Consider the following 20,496-nt stretch of genomic DNA (forward strand, 5'->3'; position numbering starts at 1 on the left):
TTTTCTTTTCTACCCATGCTTCACCCTCATCTGCAAGAAGAGCCTATCATGCTGAAACCAGGTAAAACCAGGCATAAACACTAAACAGCTCTTTTTCCCTGGTTATGGGCCTCTGTGCAATGAAGCGAGCCAGAATGCAAGTCCATGCCACTGCTGTACCTCTAGCTTAAAATCCTATCCATGGAGATACAATCAGTGGAAAGTTATAAAGAGAGAAGGAATGATTCCATTTCACTAGCCAGATCGACTCAGACACATATTGCAGATGTTTGGTGTTTTATCAACATAGTGTTATTATAAGAAAGAAAAAAAACTTTAAAACTCTTCTGAGATGCCAATGAACACAGGATGGAAATGTAAACTTTTGATCCCAAGAGTATGAAAGCCTGTTTCAAGGATAAAATAAAATAATAAAATAGTCACATCTGTGAGATTTAAAACATAATTGGGTTACACTTTATTTTGATAGTCCACTTTAGACATTCTATTAACTATAAGTAACTTTGTAACTACATGTCAACTACATGTCAACTACATGTCAACTACATGTCAACTACATGTCAACTACATGTCAACTACATGTCAACTACATGTCAACTACATGTCAACTAATTCTCAGAGTAGACTGTTAGGGTAGGTTTAGGGTTAGTAGAATAAGTTGACAAAGAAAGTGTTAGAAGATATTAAGCAGACAGTCTACTAATACTCTACTAACTGCTAATTGACATGTAGTTGCAAAGTTACTTACTGTTAATAGAATGTCTAAAGTGGACTATCGAAATAAAGTGCTACCAAATATGCTTTTGGGTATTTATATTTCACCATCTAAACTCTCATTCCATCAAAAAGGCAGGTAGACAATTTTATCTCTTAATGAGATGAAAAGAGTTGCTCTTTTGTACTCTAGAGCAGGGGTTCCCAAACTTTTCAATTCCACGACCCACCTAGACAAGTGTAATCTATTTCACGACCCACCAAAATATTTGAGATTAAAAAAAACAACTGACATTACTTTAAGCCTAATCTTAATTAAAAGTTTAATATGACAGAAATTAAGTATTTAAGAAAAATAACCATTTTATTTTAGAGTACAACTGTAAAATTGCACTACTAATATTTACGTTTTAATTTCTTTGTTTACAGATGTTAAAATATGAAACGTCCATAAAAACGTGAAACAGGCTCACTCCAGTGAGCTGTAATCTGCGCTGCGAGTGTTGTTAAACTCATCGCGGGGTTCAGCGCAGAAAATGCATTCATGGTCTTTCAGTGTGTAGGGGAGAGCGGAGCACAACCCGACACTTTTTTAGCAACGCATAAGAAGCAAAGCAGAACTATCTAAAACAGTTTTGAGATTAAAATAATTGTGAAAAAGTTAAAAATAATAAACAGATGTGTCTCATTTTAAATAAACACTAAAAACCGAGATGACAAATTTACTTCAGTCAGAAATTTACTTGTGAAATGGTTAAATAAATGTTCAGCAATATCTTCAAAAGATTTTTGAACTTTGGCACATTTTTTTTCTATATAGAGATGATATGTCAAGGAAATATTGTGATATTTTGTAAATCTTGTAGTGTTACAATTAACCCTGTGTTTGTGCCCTGCTCACCCCGTACATGTGAAATGCTTTTTACAGACCGTTTCCCGAACGAAAACAGTGCCGAGTTCAAACAGACGATAGAAATGAATGAACATAGCCTACCTGAAACCGTTTTCGTAACATTTGAATTTTCCGCTGTATGCAATCTCATACAGAATACAGCGCATTGAAGTGAGCGAGTTTTTTCTCATTAATAATGCGGACCTTTTAATAATGACATTGCTCTGAGACCCTCACTGTTATTACAACTCATGCGCGCCCGCGCTTCAAAACACGCAATGCATGTTTTAAATCGCGGAATTAATTGCGATTCAAAAATCGCACTAAGGATATTGCAATTCGTAATTAATGTTGGTAGGCTATATCGTGCAGCCCTAGACTGAACTGTGTGAGTGTGTGTGTCATTGAAACGCAAATTTAGCTGCAGCCAAGTGACTTTGTGCGACCCACCTTGTTCCACTCTGCGACCCACAAGATTCTGGTTAAATATCCTTCTAAAACCTAAGTTGAGAGGATCTGATTGCTTAAAATTTGGCTTTAGATTGCTTTTGGTCTTGTGTAAATATTGTGTACAGTCCTGCACTACACTACACAGTGGTACACTACTTCACAGTGGACTACTAAGGCCTTGTCCACACTAATACGTTTTTTCTCCATTTTGGCCTTCCATCCACACTGAGACGGCGTTTTGTCAAAGAAAACCGAGCTTTTTGAAAATGCTGTCCAAAGTGGATATATTTGAAAACATCGTTTTCGCGTTGTAGTGTGGACTGTGAAAACGGAGGCTTTTGAAAACGATGACGCAAATTTAGTAATGTGACACATACTGTACCAATAGATATCTATGTTTATACCGGTATTGTGCCTGTTATGTGCTATTCACTTTCATACTATTGCTACAGATACTTTGTTACTTTGTACACTCATCACAGTCCTGCAAAGATGACAGAAAATTTACTCGCGATTGCTGTTTGTGGCAAAACATGAAGGCAGTTGCATTTTAGATCTGACATACAATCGTGAGTGAATGCGACCTGGACACTGAATGGTGAATGGTGAGATATTTTCCTAAATAAAATTATCCTGCCAGAAGAATTGCACGAAAACGTACAGTATCATGTCTGTTCCCTCTGGATCGTGTAGTAAAGCGAATTTAACGTTTTCTGGCGTTTCAGTGTGGATGAGAAACTTATGGAAAATGCTTGAAAACGCTAGTGTGGATGTAGACATGAATGTAAATTATTAATGAGAGATAGACACACAGCTGACAAACAAACACACATCTCTCTCTCTCACACACACACACACACACACACACTCACTTTGAAGACCAGCAGGATGAAGATCAGCAGAAGGATAATCTGAACACTGATAACAAACAGCTGTGAGAAGAGGTGTGCCAGCATGGTCTCCAGAGAACTTACGCCTTTAGAGAAACACACACAAAGAAACATATATTCACATACATCTATGAAATGCTTACCAGGTGTTTTTAAAACTATGCTGCTCATGTTTTTAGCTGCTGTGAGTGATCAGCTCCCCCTATTGGTAAATCTCTAAAACTGCTTGTTCATGAAGTCTTGATGAAAAGTAAGGGTTGAATTTAATAAATGTGCCCACTTATTCTAATCTAAAAGTTTAGAGCTAAACATTATTTGTGTAAATAGGCATCATTTCTCATTCTGCAGGACAGTTCTAAGTTTTGGGTTGTGAATGAGACAGCTCTTATTCACCTGGTTTGTGGGTGGTAAGGAAACAAGACAGGATTTTATGCTGAAATACTCCATTCAAAAGTGCCACGATTCTTTACTGAATTTATTCCTAAGTCAAATGATGGCCATCTGGTTGATGTGAGCTGTCTCACCTGCCACCCAGCACCTGTCCAGCAGCCCCTCCTTTCTCTCTAACACAAAGGACAGAGCGGTCAACCCCACTGCCAGGTAAAATGTGATGCTAAAAAGAGAAAGAAAAGAAGAGATAAATGATATTGGAAAGAGGTCCATCATGATGCAGTAGTATTATCCGACAGTGTAGTAATACATTTGAATGGCTGTAAGTGTGTGTGTGTGTATTAATGTTGTGATTGATATAATTAATGTCATACATGTGAATGTACTGCATGTGTGTTTACCTCAAAACAGCTCCTGGTGTCACAAAAGTTGTGAAATCTGTGTTCTTATTGCCATATATAGGTTCTTCAAACTATGAAACCACATGAAACAAGAAATAAGGAGGGTATTTTAAGAAAGGAAGAATAAAGCGAGATATAAAGAAGACAGATATATGAGAGGATAGTAGTAAAAGGCACTCAGAGAAAAAAAATTAGATAAAAGAGAAAAAGACAGAGATGAAGAGGGAAAAAAAAGACAATAAAATTACATAAAGAATATTGAGATCAAAGGTGTATGACTAATTCAAGCTTTGAAATTCCCCATTGATTAAGAACATCAGTGCTCTGTACTCACTTTTATAGGGACGGCCACCATGTATGACAAACTCCCCAGCTTTGTCTCGATAAAAGCCTTTTGAAAGATTTCACGTTTTTATGGACGTTTCATATTTTAACATCTGTAAACAAAGAAATTAAAACGTAAATATTAGTAGTGAAATTTTACAGTTGTACTCTAAAATAAAATGGTTATTTTTCTTAAATACTTAATTTCTGTCATATTAAACTTTTAATTAAGATTAGGCTTAAAGTAATGTCAGTTTTTTTTTTTTAACTCAAATATTTTGGTGGGTCGTGAAATAGATTACACTTGTCTAGGTGGGTCGTGGAATGGAAAAGTTTGGGAACCCCTGCTCTAGAGTACAAAAGAGCAACCCCCCTTGGCGCCAACCCGATTTGAGAGTTTAGATTATGTGAGTGCTTAATACCAAGATGAGTTGTCCAATGATTTATCACACCAACAAGAACAGATTAGAACCTCTCCAATTTAATTTAATTATCTATTACTGATGAAATGACAACATATGCGAATGTCAAAGAGGATTAGCCATTCAGACAGCCTTAATGAGAGAGAAACATCCAGACAGTGAAAGACAGAACACGTGTAAAAGAGAAGGCAAACATCTTCTGTTCCAGACATACAGAGGAGAGACTCTGATAGAGAGAGAGGCTCTGGCTCATTTTCAGATTTTTAGCAGCCATGAACTCCTGAGCCCCAGCCAAAAGCTTTCAGAGGGCACCTATCCCCTAGCCTGCCTGCAGGCTACCTACCCACAAATAGACTGTTTACGACCCTAAAAATGGCTGCACTTCCTGGGAGGTTTGGAGAGGAAGAAAGGAAGATAAGACTGGAACACTGTAGCAGGGAGTGTGGAAGAAGTCAACAGACAGAGAAAGACAAAAATGAAAAGAGGACATGACAAGGGAGAAGCAGAAAGAGGTCTCAGATGTCCATCAGAAACACAGATGCTTCTGACTTCAGACACACGACGCATGTACATTCATCTATGAAGGCCACTTCATGGGTTTATTCATCTTTGCAAGTTGTCATTTACCCAAAATGGCTTACAGTACAAGGACTTTATTACAAGGACAATCCCACAGGAGTAACTAGAGGCCCCTTCCTGCAGGTCTCACGATATGCTTTGCTTAAGCACATAATGGTAATACCTATTGGTTGTCCCTTTTGGGGACTCAAACTTGCAACCTTATGATTACTAGCTCAGTTCTAGGGGCAGGGTTGTCCAACCATGCTCTTGAAAGGCCAGAGTCCTGCAGATCTCCTACACAACTGCCTTGAAGTTTCTAGAAATCCTGAAGACCTGGATTAGGTGGTTCAGGTATGTTTGAGGGCTTGAGCTGAACTCTGCAGCACCGTGCCCCTCCAGGAGCAGGACTGGAACCCCCCCCCCCCCATCTCCTTTGTCATTTTATTGTGAAAAGTGCTTATCAATGCCCCTTTGCTTCTGAAATGCACCCTTCACATTCCCTTTTGCAAAGCCTGCAGACTTTACAGCAGAGTAGTACCCAACAATCTATACAGAAATACTTCACCAGGGTATTGAATCGAAGGAGGACTGTAGGGACAGAGTGTACCATTTGGGATCGGGTCTATGCCACACCACCCTTCCAATTCATTGTAGAATGTAGGGCAGAATTTAATCAAGCTGTTTCCTACTGCTGAAAAGGTAGCCTATAGGTTAACATACTTCTTCATGGTCACATGGGAGATTTAGTTATGAATCCAGTCTGCATTGTGTCTCTGTGACTTTCCCCCTTAATGTCCTGCATGAAAAAAAAATGCTTCCAACTGAAGTATACCAGGCAAAGCTTAGAGAGAAGCAAACCCAACCATCCAACAAGGGCTCTTTACAACAACTACCTCAGAGTACAAAAGAGCAAGTCTTTTCGTCTTAAGAGCTAAATTAGTCTACCTGCCTTTTTGGTAGGAAAATTAAAGGCTGACGATTCCACTGACAAAGTGCTGAGTATAAAAAGGGCCAGTTAAACATCCACTCCATATCAATGTCTGCATAAATACTCCTGCAGATCTGACTGAGGCTGTGCCAGAGGAAAGTGCTGATTTGCTCCCAGATTCCTCTAAAGTATGTCCAGGAAAAGCAGGAGTGAACTGAAACCTGCTTTGCACACATTTATCCCCCTCAACAAAAAAAAAGCTCCCTCAATGGCTTTGGCCTATCCTCCTTTCATGAAATCAGAATGGGCAACTTGCGCTCCAGCTGGGATAAGCATGTGAGACAGATTGCCACGGCAAATGAACAGTGTTTGCATATGTTTTTGGGCCGTATTGACAAGTATGTGAAGGTGAACCCAGGCTTGAGCTCTCGTTTTCAATTATGTCAGTCCTGTTGACATAACCATTTGGAAGTGCTAAACTAATTGCAGGACTGCAAGACATTTTGGACTTGCCCTGTGGGTCACTTGGCAAGAAGTCTGTAGAAAGAAGTCAGTGAGGATGATGATTAGCACCTTGCCTCTATTAGTTTCCCTCTCTTTCATGGATAATTTTTCACCTTGACAATTTCCTCCCAAAATTCACCCTGGTTAACCCTCCATCCCACCAGATGTGTAAGTTTACTGACAAAAACCACCTGCTTTTTAACAACTCACCCACCAGCCACCTGTTAACTTTGGCCCGCAGTAAAAGATTGGAAACTGCTAAACAAAGAAAAACCCAAACCAATGGCAAATCAAAAACAGGTGCCATGCCATTCAAATGAGATTCTCACAGAACTGGTGCCAGTCCTCTCAGTCATGATTCTCAGACAATACAGCAAGATGTGCTGTATTATGTTCCAACAAATCTCAAGGTAATGAGATAGCAATTCCATAAGTTGTATTTCCTGGATGTTTTCAATGGAAACACTAGACTGGAAACCTTCTCTATAGACAAGCGTCACCTGAATGAAGACTCCAAATGTTTGTACTGGTAGTTGCTCAAGTTCTCCCAAACTCCTAATACCCTTTAACTCCCAAATTTTGTCCAGTTTGTCTATGAATGTTACCTAATTATACACCAATACATTTTTCTTAATATTTCACTGGCCAATACAATGCTATTCCTGGGATTTATACTGACACCTGTTGGCACGGATGAAGCATCTGCAAAAACAAATTAAACTGATAATTTAAAACTGATACATTATCAGTTATCATTGCCATTACAAAACAACCCTAGACAGACATATTTTTCGCCATTAAATAATTGATTCCACGACTGAATGTAAGTAGTGTTTAGCTGCCCATATAATCGTAACATGGCACCTTGAGCGGTGACCCGCCCCATGCATTATAAAATATCTTTTTCTAGACCATGACTGGATACCTCATCTCATATGAGTGTACATACTACTAATACATTTAGAACATTTATATTGCTCAGTGCAGATGAGAGATGATACACCTTCTACTGCACTGTAAAAAAAAAAAAATCGTTTAAAAAGATATGAAAATAATAAAATTCCCTGACAAAAAGAACATCTTACATGTTGAAGGATGCACTTTCTTCTTTGTGGCCTTTTACCTTATTTAAAGTGATTTTACCTCATTGTAAAGTTTTACAAATATCTTTAAAGGTAAAGATAAAAAGACTTATTTTAGAAAGTGGACAATAGTTCCTTGGTGCACTTTTAAGTACAAAATAGCAGCAAAGTGACAACTAACATATGAAATTTCGTTACGACTTTGGAACAATAAATGTCACATAGTTACACTCTTTCTAGTACTTTATGTTGAGGAAGAGGATAGAACAGAAACTTGAATTACCTACTAAAGAAATGGGTACTTTAGGTGATTTCTTGAGATTCATGCAATTATAAGCTTACTTTACGTCACTAGCAATATGTATACAAATATATAACAACTATGAAGTATGACGTAGATAGGCAAAGGCAATAATTGCAAACAGTATGTGTAAATATGTGTGTGAGTTCAAACATTTCCGGAAGATCCTGTTTGAACCACTGGCAATCCTGCCGAACATGTTTTGACTTGTTCTGAAACAGATATGAACACACACCAAAATTGTCAAAACATTCGAGCTGGAGTATGAGACAACTGGACAGTTGGTCCATCTCCACTGCGAGAGATCAAAAGGTCAAAAACGTTTTCAAATGATACCATCTCATAATACCACTTCAGGCTAGCACTTATCTGAAGTGGAGAACGTCTGAAGAACACAGTTCCTGGAGCATGTACATCTTTCTCACTGAAATTAAACCCTTCTAACCCGTTGAAACATGGAAGGTACGCCATGACCTTTGACAACCCCTGAAGAGCAAACTTTTACCTTTTGACCCTTAAGTTCTCAACATTTACTTCCCCCAGGTCCCTGTAGTCTTAAAGGGGTCATATGATGCGATTTCCAGTTTCCCTTTCTCTTTGGAGTGTTACAAGCTGTTCGTGAATAGATCAGATCCCTAAAGTTGCAAAGACTAAAGTCTCAAACCCAAAGAGATATTCTTTATAAAAGTTAAGATTGGTCCATGCCCTCCTAAAACGCCTCATTTAAACACGCCCCCACATGTCATAAGTATGTTTTCATATGTAAAAAATTTGCCACTGACAATACAAACGGGAGTTTTGAGCAGTGTAGAGTAGGGCTTGTTGTTTGTCGTTTCTCCGGATCACAATATGGTTTTATGTTTACGTGGCGCGATGCAACGCAATGCGTAAAAAGTCAGTATAAGTCATTATAATCAGTAATTATGTCCCCACTGGATGCAACAAATGCCTTGTTTATAATGGGTTTTTATAGTTTTTGTCTCGTCGTGCTGGGACACGGCATCACAGTATGGTAAGGGGCATAACATTTCCGTCACATGCTTGAGGTATTCGGCCAATCACAATGCACTGGATAGCTGGCCAATCAGAGCACACCTCGCTTTTCAGACCGATGAGATTTGTAAAAATCGACGCGTTTCAGAAAGGTGGGGCATAGAGGAGAAACAATAATGTACAGTATGTGGAAAATAATGTGTTTTTTGAACCTTAAACCGCATAAACACATTTCATTACACCAATACACAAAATAATGTTCTTTTTAGCAGCATCATATGACCCCTTTAATGTTTGTTGCTTTCCTCAGCACTTTCCCTCATTTAAAGCAACAGTTCACCCCAAAATGCTGAAAATGTATTCCCCCTTAGGCCATCCAAGATGTAGATGAGTTTGTTTTTTCATCAGAACAGATTTGTAGAAATGTAACATTACATCACTTGCTCACCAATGGATCCTCTGCAGTGAATGGGTGCCGTCAGAATGAGAGTCCAAACAGCTGAAAAAAACATCACAATAATCCACAAGTAATCCACACCCCTCCAGTCCATCAGTTAATGTATTGTGAAATAAAAACGTTGTGTGTTTGTAAGTAACAAATCCATCAAGACTACTTGTGTGGATTACTTGTGGATTATTCTGATGTTTTTATCAGCTATTTGGACTTTCATTCTGACGGCACCCATTTACTGCAGAGGTTAACAATTTTGACACAGACTAACAATTTTGAACACTTATAAAATGTGTAATGTAGCCTATAGATGGATCAGGAAATATCACAAGCCAGGCTTGAACCTACATCATCCACATGAGCACCACGGCACAATGTTCACTAACCAATATGCCACAGTCCAGACATTTCCTAGAGAACATTTCCACCCATCTCTTGCAAATGGGCTGTGCTTTGTCATTCATCTCACAAATGGGGGAACAGCATTTCTCCATGATATGTCCTCAGAGGATCCATCACATCTCAGAAGCTTGTGCAACCGAGATTATGTCATGCGCCTTCTCCGAGATGGTCCTAATTCAAAACTTCATGTGAAAACAGACAACCGTAACTATCAACAAGCTCAACAAATAGCTACTACTAACATAAAAGTATGTGTAATGATGAACAGAGCCACAAATTAGCCTAATTCAGAAAAGACCTTGAGATCATTTGCTAAGCGTTAGCATTGATATATTATTTCTCAAACAGCTTTGACACACTGGCGATAAACTAAAACGATTGCAGGTTGAGATTTTAAACAAGAAACTTGGCAGGACATCACAGGTGCAGGATGACAAATCAAGCTCATTATAGCAGCCAGACACTGGATGGGAACATCAGATTGTCTAACCAGTCTTCCCAGAGTGAACTTTATTAGAAAAGCTGCTTTCCGTTAGAAGACAGCAGGAGTTTTACAGTGAGTAATGAAGCTCTGAGGAACATTAATGGCCGTTAAATGCTGGCGATGATGATCAGGACAAAATAAAACTTGAACCTTCAGTTTCCACAGCATACCTGAGACTATTCCTATTGCAAAACATAGTGAGCTGCCTACATAGATAGCATTTTAAGACATCATAAGTGCGTTCCTGGCATTATTTTAGCTTTGCGCCCATCTATATCCTAGTGTAGTCTTAAACTGGAAAATTTTACTGGAATATTGACAGTTTATTACTGTCCTCTTTTTAGAGCTGCTTTACAGCATAATTGAATTTTGTTTACATTATTAAAATACAATTTTTCTGTTTCCACTTCTGTATCATATAAAGTATCATATAAAGCACAATATAAATAAAGGTGACTTGACGTGACTTAAACAATGATATTATTCATTTAATACATAATTAAACACATAATTTGAAACACAATTCAAACTTAAACAAGTCTTTCTCTTTAGGAATAATAGACCTAAAATATTGATGACTCTTTTGCACTTTTGTCTAATCAAATGCTCTTTAGAATGAGAATTTCTTGAGTGAGAACTATCTCCTTTTAATCAACTGAAGAAGCAAGTTTTTTTTTTTTTAACTCTGCTTCAAAAAACTAAAGAGAAATGAAGAGGTTTTTTTAATCACTTTATGAAGCCACTGTAAAGTAATCCTCATATATCCTGTCATATTTCGTACATTTAAATTAGCTAGTTTTATTGTATATGAAAACAACAACAACATAAAATATAGTCAACTATAAATGTGGCACCTTTCTCAGAAAATGAACACATCCCTCAAAGAAAACATGGATGATTTCACTAAATATCTGTGTGCTCCATGTATTATTTGTGATAATTAAAGAATAACAATGTTAACTTGTGACCATGCTAATGTCAAACTCTACTGAAATCTCCATGTGGTTGATGTGAGGAACGCTATTCTACATACTAGTTCATGAGTGACCATTATGCAAGTTGTTGCTTATGTACAGTGTCTCAAATCAGTCACATACAAGGTTCCATGATGGTTAGCATGCTTCGCTACAACACATTTTGTACGTTTTGTAACAGAGCTAACACAAGATGGTGCAGCAAATTATTACAATCAGGATTCTGATACCAACTAAATGTATGGATAAGAAATTTAGGCCTGTTAATAGTTGAAAAACATTACTTAAAGCTTCTGCTCCCTGACAGTCAATACATTTGCATGCAACCAAATAATCTTTATATTCAGATTGATTGCTCAATTGGACTGAAAAGTCTTCATGTAAACTCCTCAATCGATCTGATTAAACCAAATAATATTTCGATCTGACTGAAATGGGTGCTGTCCCTTATGAAAATTAACCATGATTTTACTGCACATAAAACCAAAAAACCATGGTTACTAAACCATGGTAACCATGGTTTTGCTACACTAACCATAGTTGAACCATGGTATTTGCAGTAAAACTGTGGTTATACAAATGGTAATCAACCAGTGTGTGCTGTGATTGGCAGCACTCGGCGCCTGTTCGGGAAATGTCATGCCCCTTACCATAGCCGCTTGCTGCGAGCTTCATTGTAAATATTACGTTAATATCAAATCAGTTTGAGCGTGATTTAAACCGGGATGATTGTAACCACTCTAAGTTTGTCTGCCTTGGGAAAGCTAGCGTGTCTCCGGCACAGTGATAACACTCGTTGCCTTCTCTAGTGCAGCGCAACCAGGTCTCGTCCCATTCGTCGATATTTGTGATATCACAAATCCCAGTTTTTGAAAAGTGATTTCTGTTAAATCAGTAAAACTGTGGTTATACAAATGGTAATCAATACGCCAAAAATCCATGTTTTTTTTTTCGTAAGGGGTAGACCTAAATAAATTGATCAAGAGGAAAAATTAGGTATGTAAACGCTTGAATCTGACAATTACCTCAGATTCAAAAATACCTTGCACACATATGCAGTGGCGTTAAGCATACATTGTACGCCTTAACATGAGTATGTTTATTCACACCTCACGCCTTAAAGGGGTCCTATTATACTCTTTTACAAAGTCTTGATTTTGTTTTGGGGGTGTACTAGAACAGGCTCTCATACTAGGTTGTTCGAAAAACACATTATTTTTCACATATTTTACATTATTACAACACCTCTCTCCCCAGTCTGGCATGAACGGCTCGAATAGTTCCTGTATCAAATGAAGACCTGCCTTCGGAAATATGAAATGTGCTGTGATTGGTTAGCTGAGCCAGTGTGTGTTGTGATTGGCAGCACTCGACACCTGGTCGGGAAATGTCATGCCCCTTACCATAGCCGCCTGCTGTGAGCTTCAGTGTAAATATTGCGTCAAAATCAAATCAATTGACCGGGATGATTGTAACCACTCTAAGTTTGTCTGCCTTGGGAAAGCTAGCGTGTCTCCGGCACAGTGATAACACTCGTTGCCTTCTCTAGTGCAGCGCAACCAGGTCTCGTCCCATTCGTCGATATTTGTGATATCACAAATCCCAGTTTTTGAAAAGTGATTTCTGTTAAATTAAATATCTTCTTTTGAAGTGGACTTTGAGCTTTGAAACTTTGCAGATCTTTTTTTATGCTCAAACAGCAACATTACAGACTAACTAAAGTTGAAAAAGTGAAAAAGCATAATAGGACCCAACTGTCCAGTAGAGGAGACTGTATATTCTCTGAATATTTGCTAAAAAACTCTTCTGACATATTTGTCAGCTTTCTTTTTAGATACGTCATCAAGACAAAAACAGCAATATGCACAGTAGCTTTCACGACATAATCGCAGTGGCTTTCTCTGTTTCTGGACTCGGAATGAAATGAGCATGTAAATGAATGAGTGAATCGGATTGAAATATTTAGGCCTCATATAAACAGAACTTTCAGAATTCCGAGTGATGAAAATGAGTACATGTAAATATACCAGGTGGGATTAGACTACGGGTTACAAGGTGAAATTGAACAGCATATTACGTCTTTCATCCTTGGGTTTAGACTTATTTTACTTAACAGTTTTTAGACATCTGGTGATGATTCCTCACTGCAACTTTACTCTAATGTATATAGCAAACTCTGAGAGAGCAAAAACAATCCAAAAAGTCACTAGGGCAGTTCTCTCCTGCCTGCATCAGATAGCCAGACTATTTTAGTGCTGTCTATAGTCAAAGTATACATTGCGGCCGATGAACTTGTGTGCACTGCGGGTGGAGAAGAGAGAGAGAGGGGGCATATCAGGAGACTCTGTTCGTTTTCGGAGATTGACATCAGGGTCCTGGCAGGAGTATCATAACTGGTCTGGAATGGGGCTGTTTGTAAAGAGAGTGTAAGGGGATGATCTTGACAAGAGAGGGGTAAGCGGACACACACACAGTCGACAGATCGCGCTACCACAAAAGGACAAAATGCCTGGCTGTTGAAACAAACCTTCTTCATCTGTTGCGAGGGGGAGTAGAGCTCGTGTGACAGACGTGGGTGGAGTATTACGGCGGAGGACAAGACCACAGAGTTGTGGAATGTGTGTCCCCTTCAAGCCGAGAGGAAAACAAAAGAATGTGAGCCAGTCTCCATAAGCCTTTTCTACAGAGAGGGTCAAAGGTCAAACCACCTCAAAGCCAAATGAGCTCATTTGTGTGAGCAATCATATATTAAATCCTGAAGCGTACCAAAATCGGTTAATAAAAGGATTAGGGGTAGGTCATAAAGTCGAGTTTATCAATGTTACATAGTCTAATCCTGGCCCAGTCCTTACTAATTACTGGGTGTTCATGCTAATGATTTGTAACATCACAAAAGTGCCAAATAATTACCTTAAAGTGTGCTCACATTTATTGCTGTTTGACAAATTGTTGCGCCTGAAATCTAGAGGAATCCATATGATTGGGAATTTCATGTAAGTGTGAAAGATTTCCCCACGGAGATTTTGCAATGGTTGGTCGTGGGAATTTTCTGCATCGACCAACAAAAAGCAAAATGGTTTGAAAGGGCTTTCTGTGTGAGCTGGGCTTTATGCATCGCTACACTATTGACAATGAACAATGAAATTTTGCCAAAATTTTGTGAACGCAGCTCTAGAGTACCTGCTAGTATAGCAATAGCCATTTACTAACTTTACACCAACAGTGAAACCACACATTGAAGAGAATTGCTATCAAAAATACTCCAATGGCTTCTGATCAACTATTCGAAATAATGCAAATCATGCCCTCCTCATTCACATGCCTACTGCTAAAAATTAAATGGATATGTTGTTTCTTTCCTGTAATGGTGCAATGGAGGCAAAATAAAATGACATACACAATACCGTTTTACATTTTTTAAAATAGATTAATACTTTTATTCAGCAAGGATGCATTAAATTGATTAAAAGTGATAGTAAATACTTTTATATTGTTACAAAATGTATCTGAGAATGATTTCTGAAGGATCACGTGACAACTGAAGACTGGAGTAATGATGCTGAAAATTCAGCTTTGCATCACAGAAATAAATTACATTTTACAATATATTCACATAGAAAACTGTTATTTAAATTTTAAAAATATTTCACATTATTACTAGCTTTACTGTAAATAAAGTATTTAAAATATCTGGGACAAAAATTCACGTTTAATATTAATAGGGCTTAAATGCTATAATTTCTTTCAGTTCAATATTCATTCATTCATTCATTCAAAAAAAAACAAAAAAAACATTATGTTTGATTTCTATAACTCTAGTTGGCCTGTTAACAATAATAAACTGACCTCCTTTTAGAAAATGTGTGCTTAGTAGCAGCCAGAAACATCTCTGTAAATATGTAGTAATTTATACACTATGAAACCCAAACAAACATCTAACCACTCCTTTAAAGTATCAAGTATTTTAATAACTAATGAGTCACATCTCAGATAAAATCAGATAAAAATGAGTCATGTCTCAATGATAAAGAGAAAAATGTCACACGTGATAAGGCAGGAGGCTGACTCATGCTTTATTGTGAATGGTGACTCAAATGGGAGACAGCATTCCTGTCAGTGGATCCCATGTGGGAACGGGAAAATCTGGAGGTGGGGAGTGTCATAAGTTCACCCTCTGATTCACTTCAACAAAACTCCCACAGCATGACGTGGCCCTGTTTGTCCTTACCTTGTTTCACTACATTTTTTTCCAATATCAGCACTGCTGCAATAAATAGCTGAGCCATGATTTTTTTATTTTTATAGGGATTTTTGAAAAACAACTTCACAAAATCTCTCTTATGACTTCTACTCTCTTAAGTTTCTATTGCTTTGCCAGCAAGGTCTGACCTGAGCACTAAGTAAATCCATCAAGCGACTCTCGACGGGCATATTCAGCTTGTTTAAGACTCACCATACATCTTGCCTTCGTCTGAAAGAATGATCTTTCTGCGGCCACAGGGGGGATAAATGGCCAGAGCCTCCTGGAAACTCTGTTCGATGTCAGGGCTCCAGACGCCCTCCGCATCGCCGTCCATTCCGGCCTTTTCCATCTCATCCGCTCCATCCTCCTGCCCCTCCTCCGGGCTCCCGTTGGTGCTCCACTCGTTGGCTGCAATGGTGGCGGCTCCACCTGGGCCCCTACGTGAGCCCTCACACCCAGGACTAGGAGAGAGACAGAACGAATAACAACAGGAGGTCACAATTAAAAGAATCATTCATCCAAAATGTAAAACCTTGTTTCACTACATTTTTTTCCAATATCAGCACTGCTGCAATAAATAGCTGAGCCATGATTTTTTTATTTTTATAGGGATTTTTGAAAAACAACTTCACAAAATCTCTCTTATGACTTCTACTCTCTTAAGTTTCTATTGCTTTGCCAGCAAGGTCTGACCTGAGCACTAAGTAAATCCATCAAGCGACTCTCGACAGGCATATTCAGCTTTTTTAAGACTCACCATACATCTTGCCTTCGTCTGAAAGGATGATCTTTCTGCGGCCACAGGGGGGATAAATGGCCAGAGCCTCCTGGAAACTCTGTTCGATGTCAGGGCTCCAGATGCCCTCTGCATCGCCTTCCATTCCGGCCTTGTCCATCCCATCCACTCCATCCTCCTGCCCCTCCTCCGGGCTCTCACTGGCGCTCCACTCGTTGGCTGCAATGGTGGCGGCTCCACCTGGGCCCCTACGTGAGCCCTCACACCCAGGACTAGGAGAGAGACAGAACGAATAACAACAGGAGGTCACAATTAAAAGAATCATTCATCCAAAATGTAACATTCTGTCATTTAAAAAAAATCAATCCCTCACATTGTGTCAAACCAGTGTGGTGTTATTTCTCTGTGAAACACAAGATTTTTTGGAAGAATCTTCACACAGGTTTTTTCTATGTCTGTTGGCATAAAAAGGACATTCGCAGTATCTGCTTTTCAGATGTGTTATTGATCTTTGAAAGACAGACCTGTTGTGAGCTTCAGGGTTGTTAATCGATGGTGTATGATTTCTTCAACTCATTTGTTCGGATTCATTCAACTTATTTTTAAAACAATCATGTTTAATAGTGGAATTTCTGGTGAAAAACGACATTACCCATGATTCTATGCAGTCAGAAGCTGTATCCGAAACCGCTCCCTATCACCTATATAGTGCACTATATCGGCCATTTTGTTGTGCTGTCCGAATTCTGAGTGAACGAGTTCATACCCTATATTCATTCACTACTTTTTACCCACAATCCTCTCTGATTTTCAAGTGTACAACTGATGTGCACTCACTGAAGCACTATTTCCCATAATCCAATGCAGAGAGGACTGACGGGCAGCGGGAGCGAGCGAGTTTGAATGAGATGCTGTTTACATCTTTATTATTTCTGCTTTAACGTTTATTTCATGCATTATTCAAATAAAATAAGTATGTATGTAGCAGTGTTCATTTTGACAGCAAATTTTGATTTAGTTTTAGTCATAGTCTTTTGACTAAAATGCCATTTAGTTTTAGTCATATTTTAGTCATCTGAATTGTTTTTAGTTTTAGTCTAGTTTTAGTCGACTAAATATCATAAGATTTAGGCGACTAAATCTATAGTAAATTTAGTCGGCTAAAATCGAATGGGTTTAGTTACAGTGCATTTATTAAGCATTTCTCTAAAATGTCCAAACTCGTTATATAGATTTGATATTAAAGTTTTATCATGATAGACACCGATTTAACTGTGGTGACACGCGATTAATCTTTAGTGCTGCTAAAGTTTTTTTTGTGTGTAATTCTCAGTTCATGTGACGCGAAAGAGTACTCGCGCGCTGTGCTTTCTGTGTGCAGCTATGCTTTGGTGTCTGCGCTCAGAAAACCGGACCGAATTGAGCTCTCTCTTGCATCGTCAGATCAGATTTATCCATATGTCTGCTCTTCTCTTACTCCCACATATCGACATTTTTTAACGTTTTATGCGACGTGCAGCAACCAAGTGTGTTAGCTTATGTCCCGCCGTATGTAGCGTATTCATCTTAATAATAATACCATCTAATAATAATACCATCAATTAAACCACTGGCGTATTAATTCATTTGGACTGTTATTGTTATTAATATTATTTTCTAAAATATGTGACGAAGATGTTTCTGCGACAGCTCTAGCTCTCTGATGCGCAGTGTATACATCAGCGTCCGAATTCGTTATCTTTATTTCGTTAATTTCTTTCTGATATAGTGCACTCAACTGCCATACACTATATAGGGATTAATGAATGAGTGAACGAGTGAGCGATTTCAGACACAGCTAGAGAGTCAGAGTGAACAAAGCGCACCAAACAAGATTCACTTAAACCCCGCCCCTTTCTTACAATTGGCTGCAAGCTTGCATTCAGATTTGCCTCCATCCAATCAAAAACTTACACATAGTACCAAGAGCTTACCCTTCATTTTTTCTTTTCCGAAAATCTGTTTTACTCGAATATATGTCATAATATGGAAAAAAAAGGTCTTTTGCTACTTCCGTTTCATCATGACATACAATTCATTCACTATTTTCCAAGTCATATGAATAGACTGAAATTTATGTCTTTATTCACTCAGAACCTATTAGCTGTTTATCCCCGGATCACTGAGCCAGTAAACTAAACTCTAGAACCAAATCAGTAAATGAATAATTTTTTTGGATCGAGTTGGCTCTGTTCAATGAATCAGTTTGTCTGACAAATCTGACTGAACTGAACAAATCGTGCAAGTATTGAACTGATTCATTCATGAATGAGAGTTCAATTCACTGACTCAGTTGTCCTCTCACAATATAGTCCTTTAATTAACAGGAGGGGGAGATTTTCAGTGAATAAATATTAAATTTTCAGTCTGTTCTTTATACAAAACTATTGTGTGGCGTCTGAAGATTTGAAAAAATACAGGACATGAATCATCATAATCATGAACTGTTAAACAACTACATGAAAATTCTTCCAAATATCTAACTTTGTGTTCTGTGGAAGAAGGAATACAGGTTTGGAAAGACACAACGTCTCAGCCCACTTTAGAGGAGCATCAGCTGCCCCTTCCAGGCTGTCTTACAATAATTGGTTAATTGAGACGGCTCAAGACCAATAGGAGGGTTGACAGTAACTATCATTCCAGATGGTGTGATCATGAATCTCCCTTTGGAGCTGGAGCTTTTCCCAACCCTACTTTAATTAAAGAATCTTGTGGGATCATGTAATCATTTGCATAAGCTCTGTCAATCAGTTTATCCCATTATGAGACGGAAGAAAGAGGAGAATTGGAAAGGAAAATTGCTGTCGGAGCGGAGGACACACTGAGCTGTCGAGCAAGGCGCCAGATTTTTCAGACTCCTGAAGTCAAGTGAAGTTCAGGTGACGAGATATCAGATTTTCAAGGCCGAGGGTATTAATAGCCGTGGTATTGAAAATCAAGGTAGTGAGGGCACTGATAAATTTCCTTGGTGTCAACTAGGCAGGCTGAGCAATAGTGGCCAATGTCATGGCAAAAGCAGACAGTGGAAGTTGGCTGTTCAAAAATCATTTCGATGCAAGCACTAATAAGGGTTTAATGACAAATCAACATATTGTCTATACATTTTTTCAGCCTATTTTTCCAGAAACAAATACTAGATAATATGTCTGATTGAAAAGCAAAGTCTCCTAATTGATGCAAATAAAACATAGCACAACAATAGCAATAAGTAGCAATAATTACTACATATATTGGCTTACTAGAAAATGTGAAAAACATTTTTAAACATTTTAAAGCATAAAGAATACCAAATGACTGTGTGAAATCATTGATTCAATTAATTGAAGTAGATTTGCAAAAATAAATCAAACTTGTACTGAGACGTTAAAACATCTTTAGTCTTAGCAGTATCACAATCACGCGTCATCATGACACAATAAAAAGGGCAAAACTAACCAACTGACATGGTATTTATGGAAAAATTGCCAAATTCAAGACAAAATAAAATCATTGCAATATACGTTTTCTTATATGTTTCTTAATTTTATACTTTTAACAAAATCATATTAAATAGCTTGTATTATTCAATTCATGGCTTGATCTGTCTTTCCAACCCTACAATTAATATTTCAATACACTATATAAACTTTCATGATCAACTCTAAAAGGTCTGAGGGTTGGTAAGATTTTAAAACAGTTGTGCTTCTTAATATTTTTGTGGAAACCATGATGAATTTTATTTCAGGAATCTTTGCTGAATAGAAAGTTAGGTAACACTTTACTCAAAGCCTTTATAATGCATTATAAAGGTATTGATAATCAGTGTTGGGGAAAGTTACTTTTAAAAGTAATGCATTGCAATATTGCGTTACTCCTTCCTGCAAAAAAAGAGATCTATATGAAGAATTTTCCACCATACAGCCCTCTACGAACACCTTGGCAATTGAATCGCCATTGGCTAGTAAATGTTTTTGTTTACTCGCCAGACTGATAAATATATACATACACATATACATATATACACACACCTACACATATACACACACTCCGATTTCTCCCAATATCGGGACAGGAGACTTCTCAGTCAATAAATGGGAAAACAAAGTAACTGGCATTACTTTTTTGAAAAAGTAACTCAGATATTTTCTTGTAAATTAAAAAAGTAATGCGTTACTTTACTAGTTACTTGAAAAAAGTAATCTGATTATGTAACTCGCATTCCTTGTAATGAGTTACCCCCAACACTGATGGGAAGTCATCTCAATTATCACCAGTAAAATATGGAGTGCAGCAAAGATCTGTCCTAGGTCCTCTGCTATTTTCAATATACATGTTG

General features: G+C 38.0%; 1 protein-coding gene and 1 long non-coding RNA gene across 5 annotated transcripts in view; one reads left to right on the forward strand and one right to left on the reverse strand.

Moving 5' to 3' along the window:
• LOC107707385 (uncharacterized) overlaps positions 1 to 8,699 on the forward strand; it is a 16,880-nt gene extending 8,181 nt beyond the window's left edge. Inside the window, exon 3 of the long non-coding RNA XR_001636253.1 lies at positions 8,609 to 8,699. This is a non-coding gene — a long non-coding RNA (uncharacterized LOC107707385). The remainder of the gene's footprint in view (positions 1 to 8,608) is intronic.
• Positions 1 to 20,496, reverse strand: part of LOC107707383 (transcriptional enhancer factor TEF-5-like) — a 43,089-nt gene that overhangs the window by 13,780 nt on the left and 8,813 nt on the right. For 3 of the 4 annotated variants that reach the window (XM_016511380.1, XM_016511376.1, XM_016511378.1), the window contains exon 2: positions 16,164 to 16,414. In XM_016511380.1, coding sequence (XP_016366866.1) covers positions 16,164 to 16,302 — 139 coding nt within the window. In that variant the 5' untranslated portion in view covers positions 16,303 to 16,414. Of the gene's footprint in view, positions 1 to 15,616; positions 15,864 to 16,163; positions 16,415 to 20,496 lie in introns of those variants that run through there. The other variant, XM_016511377.1, reaches the window with a different exon arrangement.

The sequence above is a fragment of the Sinocyclocheilus rhinocerous genome, unplaced genomic scaffold (assembly GCF_001515625.1).
Source record: "Sinocyclocheilus rhinocerous isolate Xijiao unplaced genomic scaffold, SAMN03320098_v1.1 scaffold625, whole genome shotgun sequence".
Lineage (NCBI taxonomy): Eukaryota > Metazoa > Chordata > Actinopteri > Cypriniformes > Cyprinidae > Sinocyclocheilus > Sinocyclocheilus rhinocerous.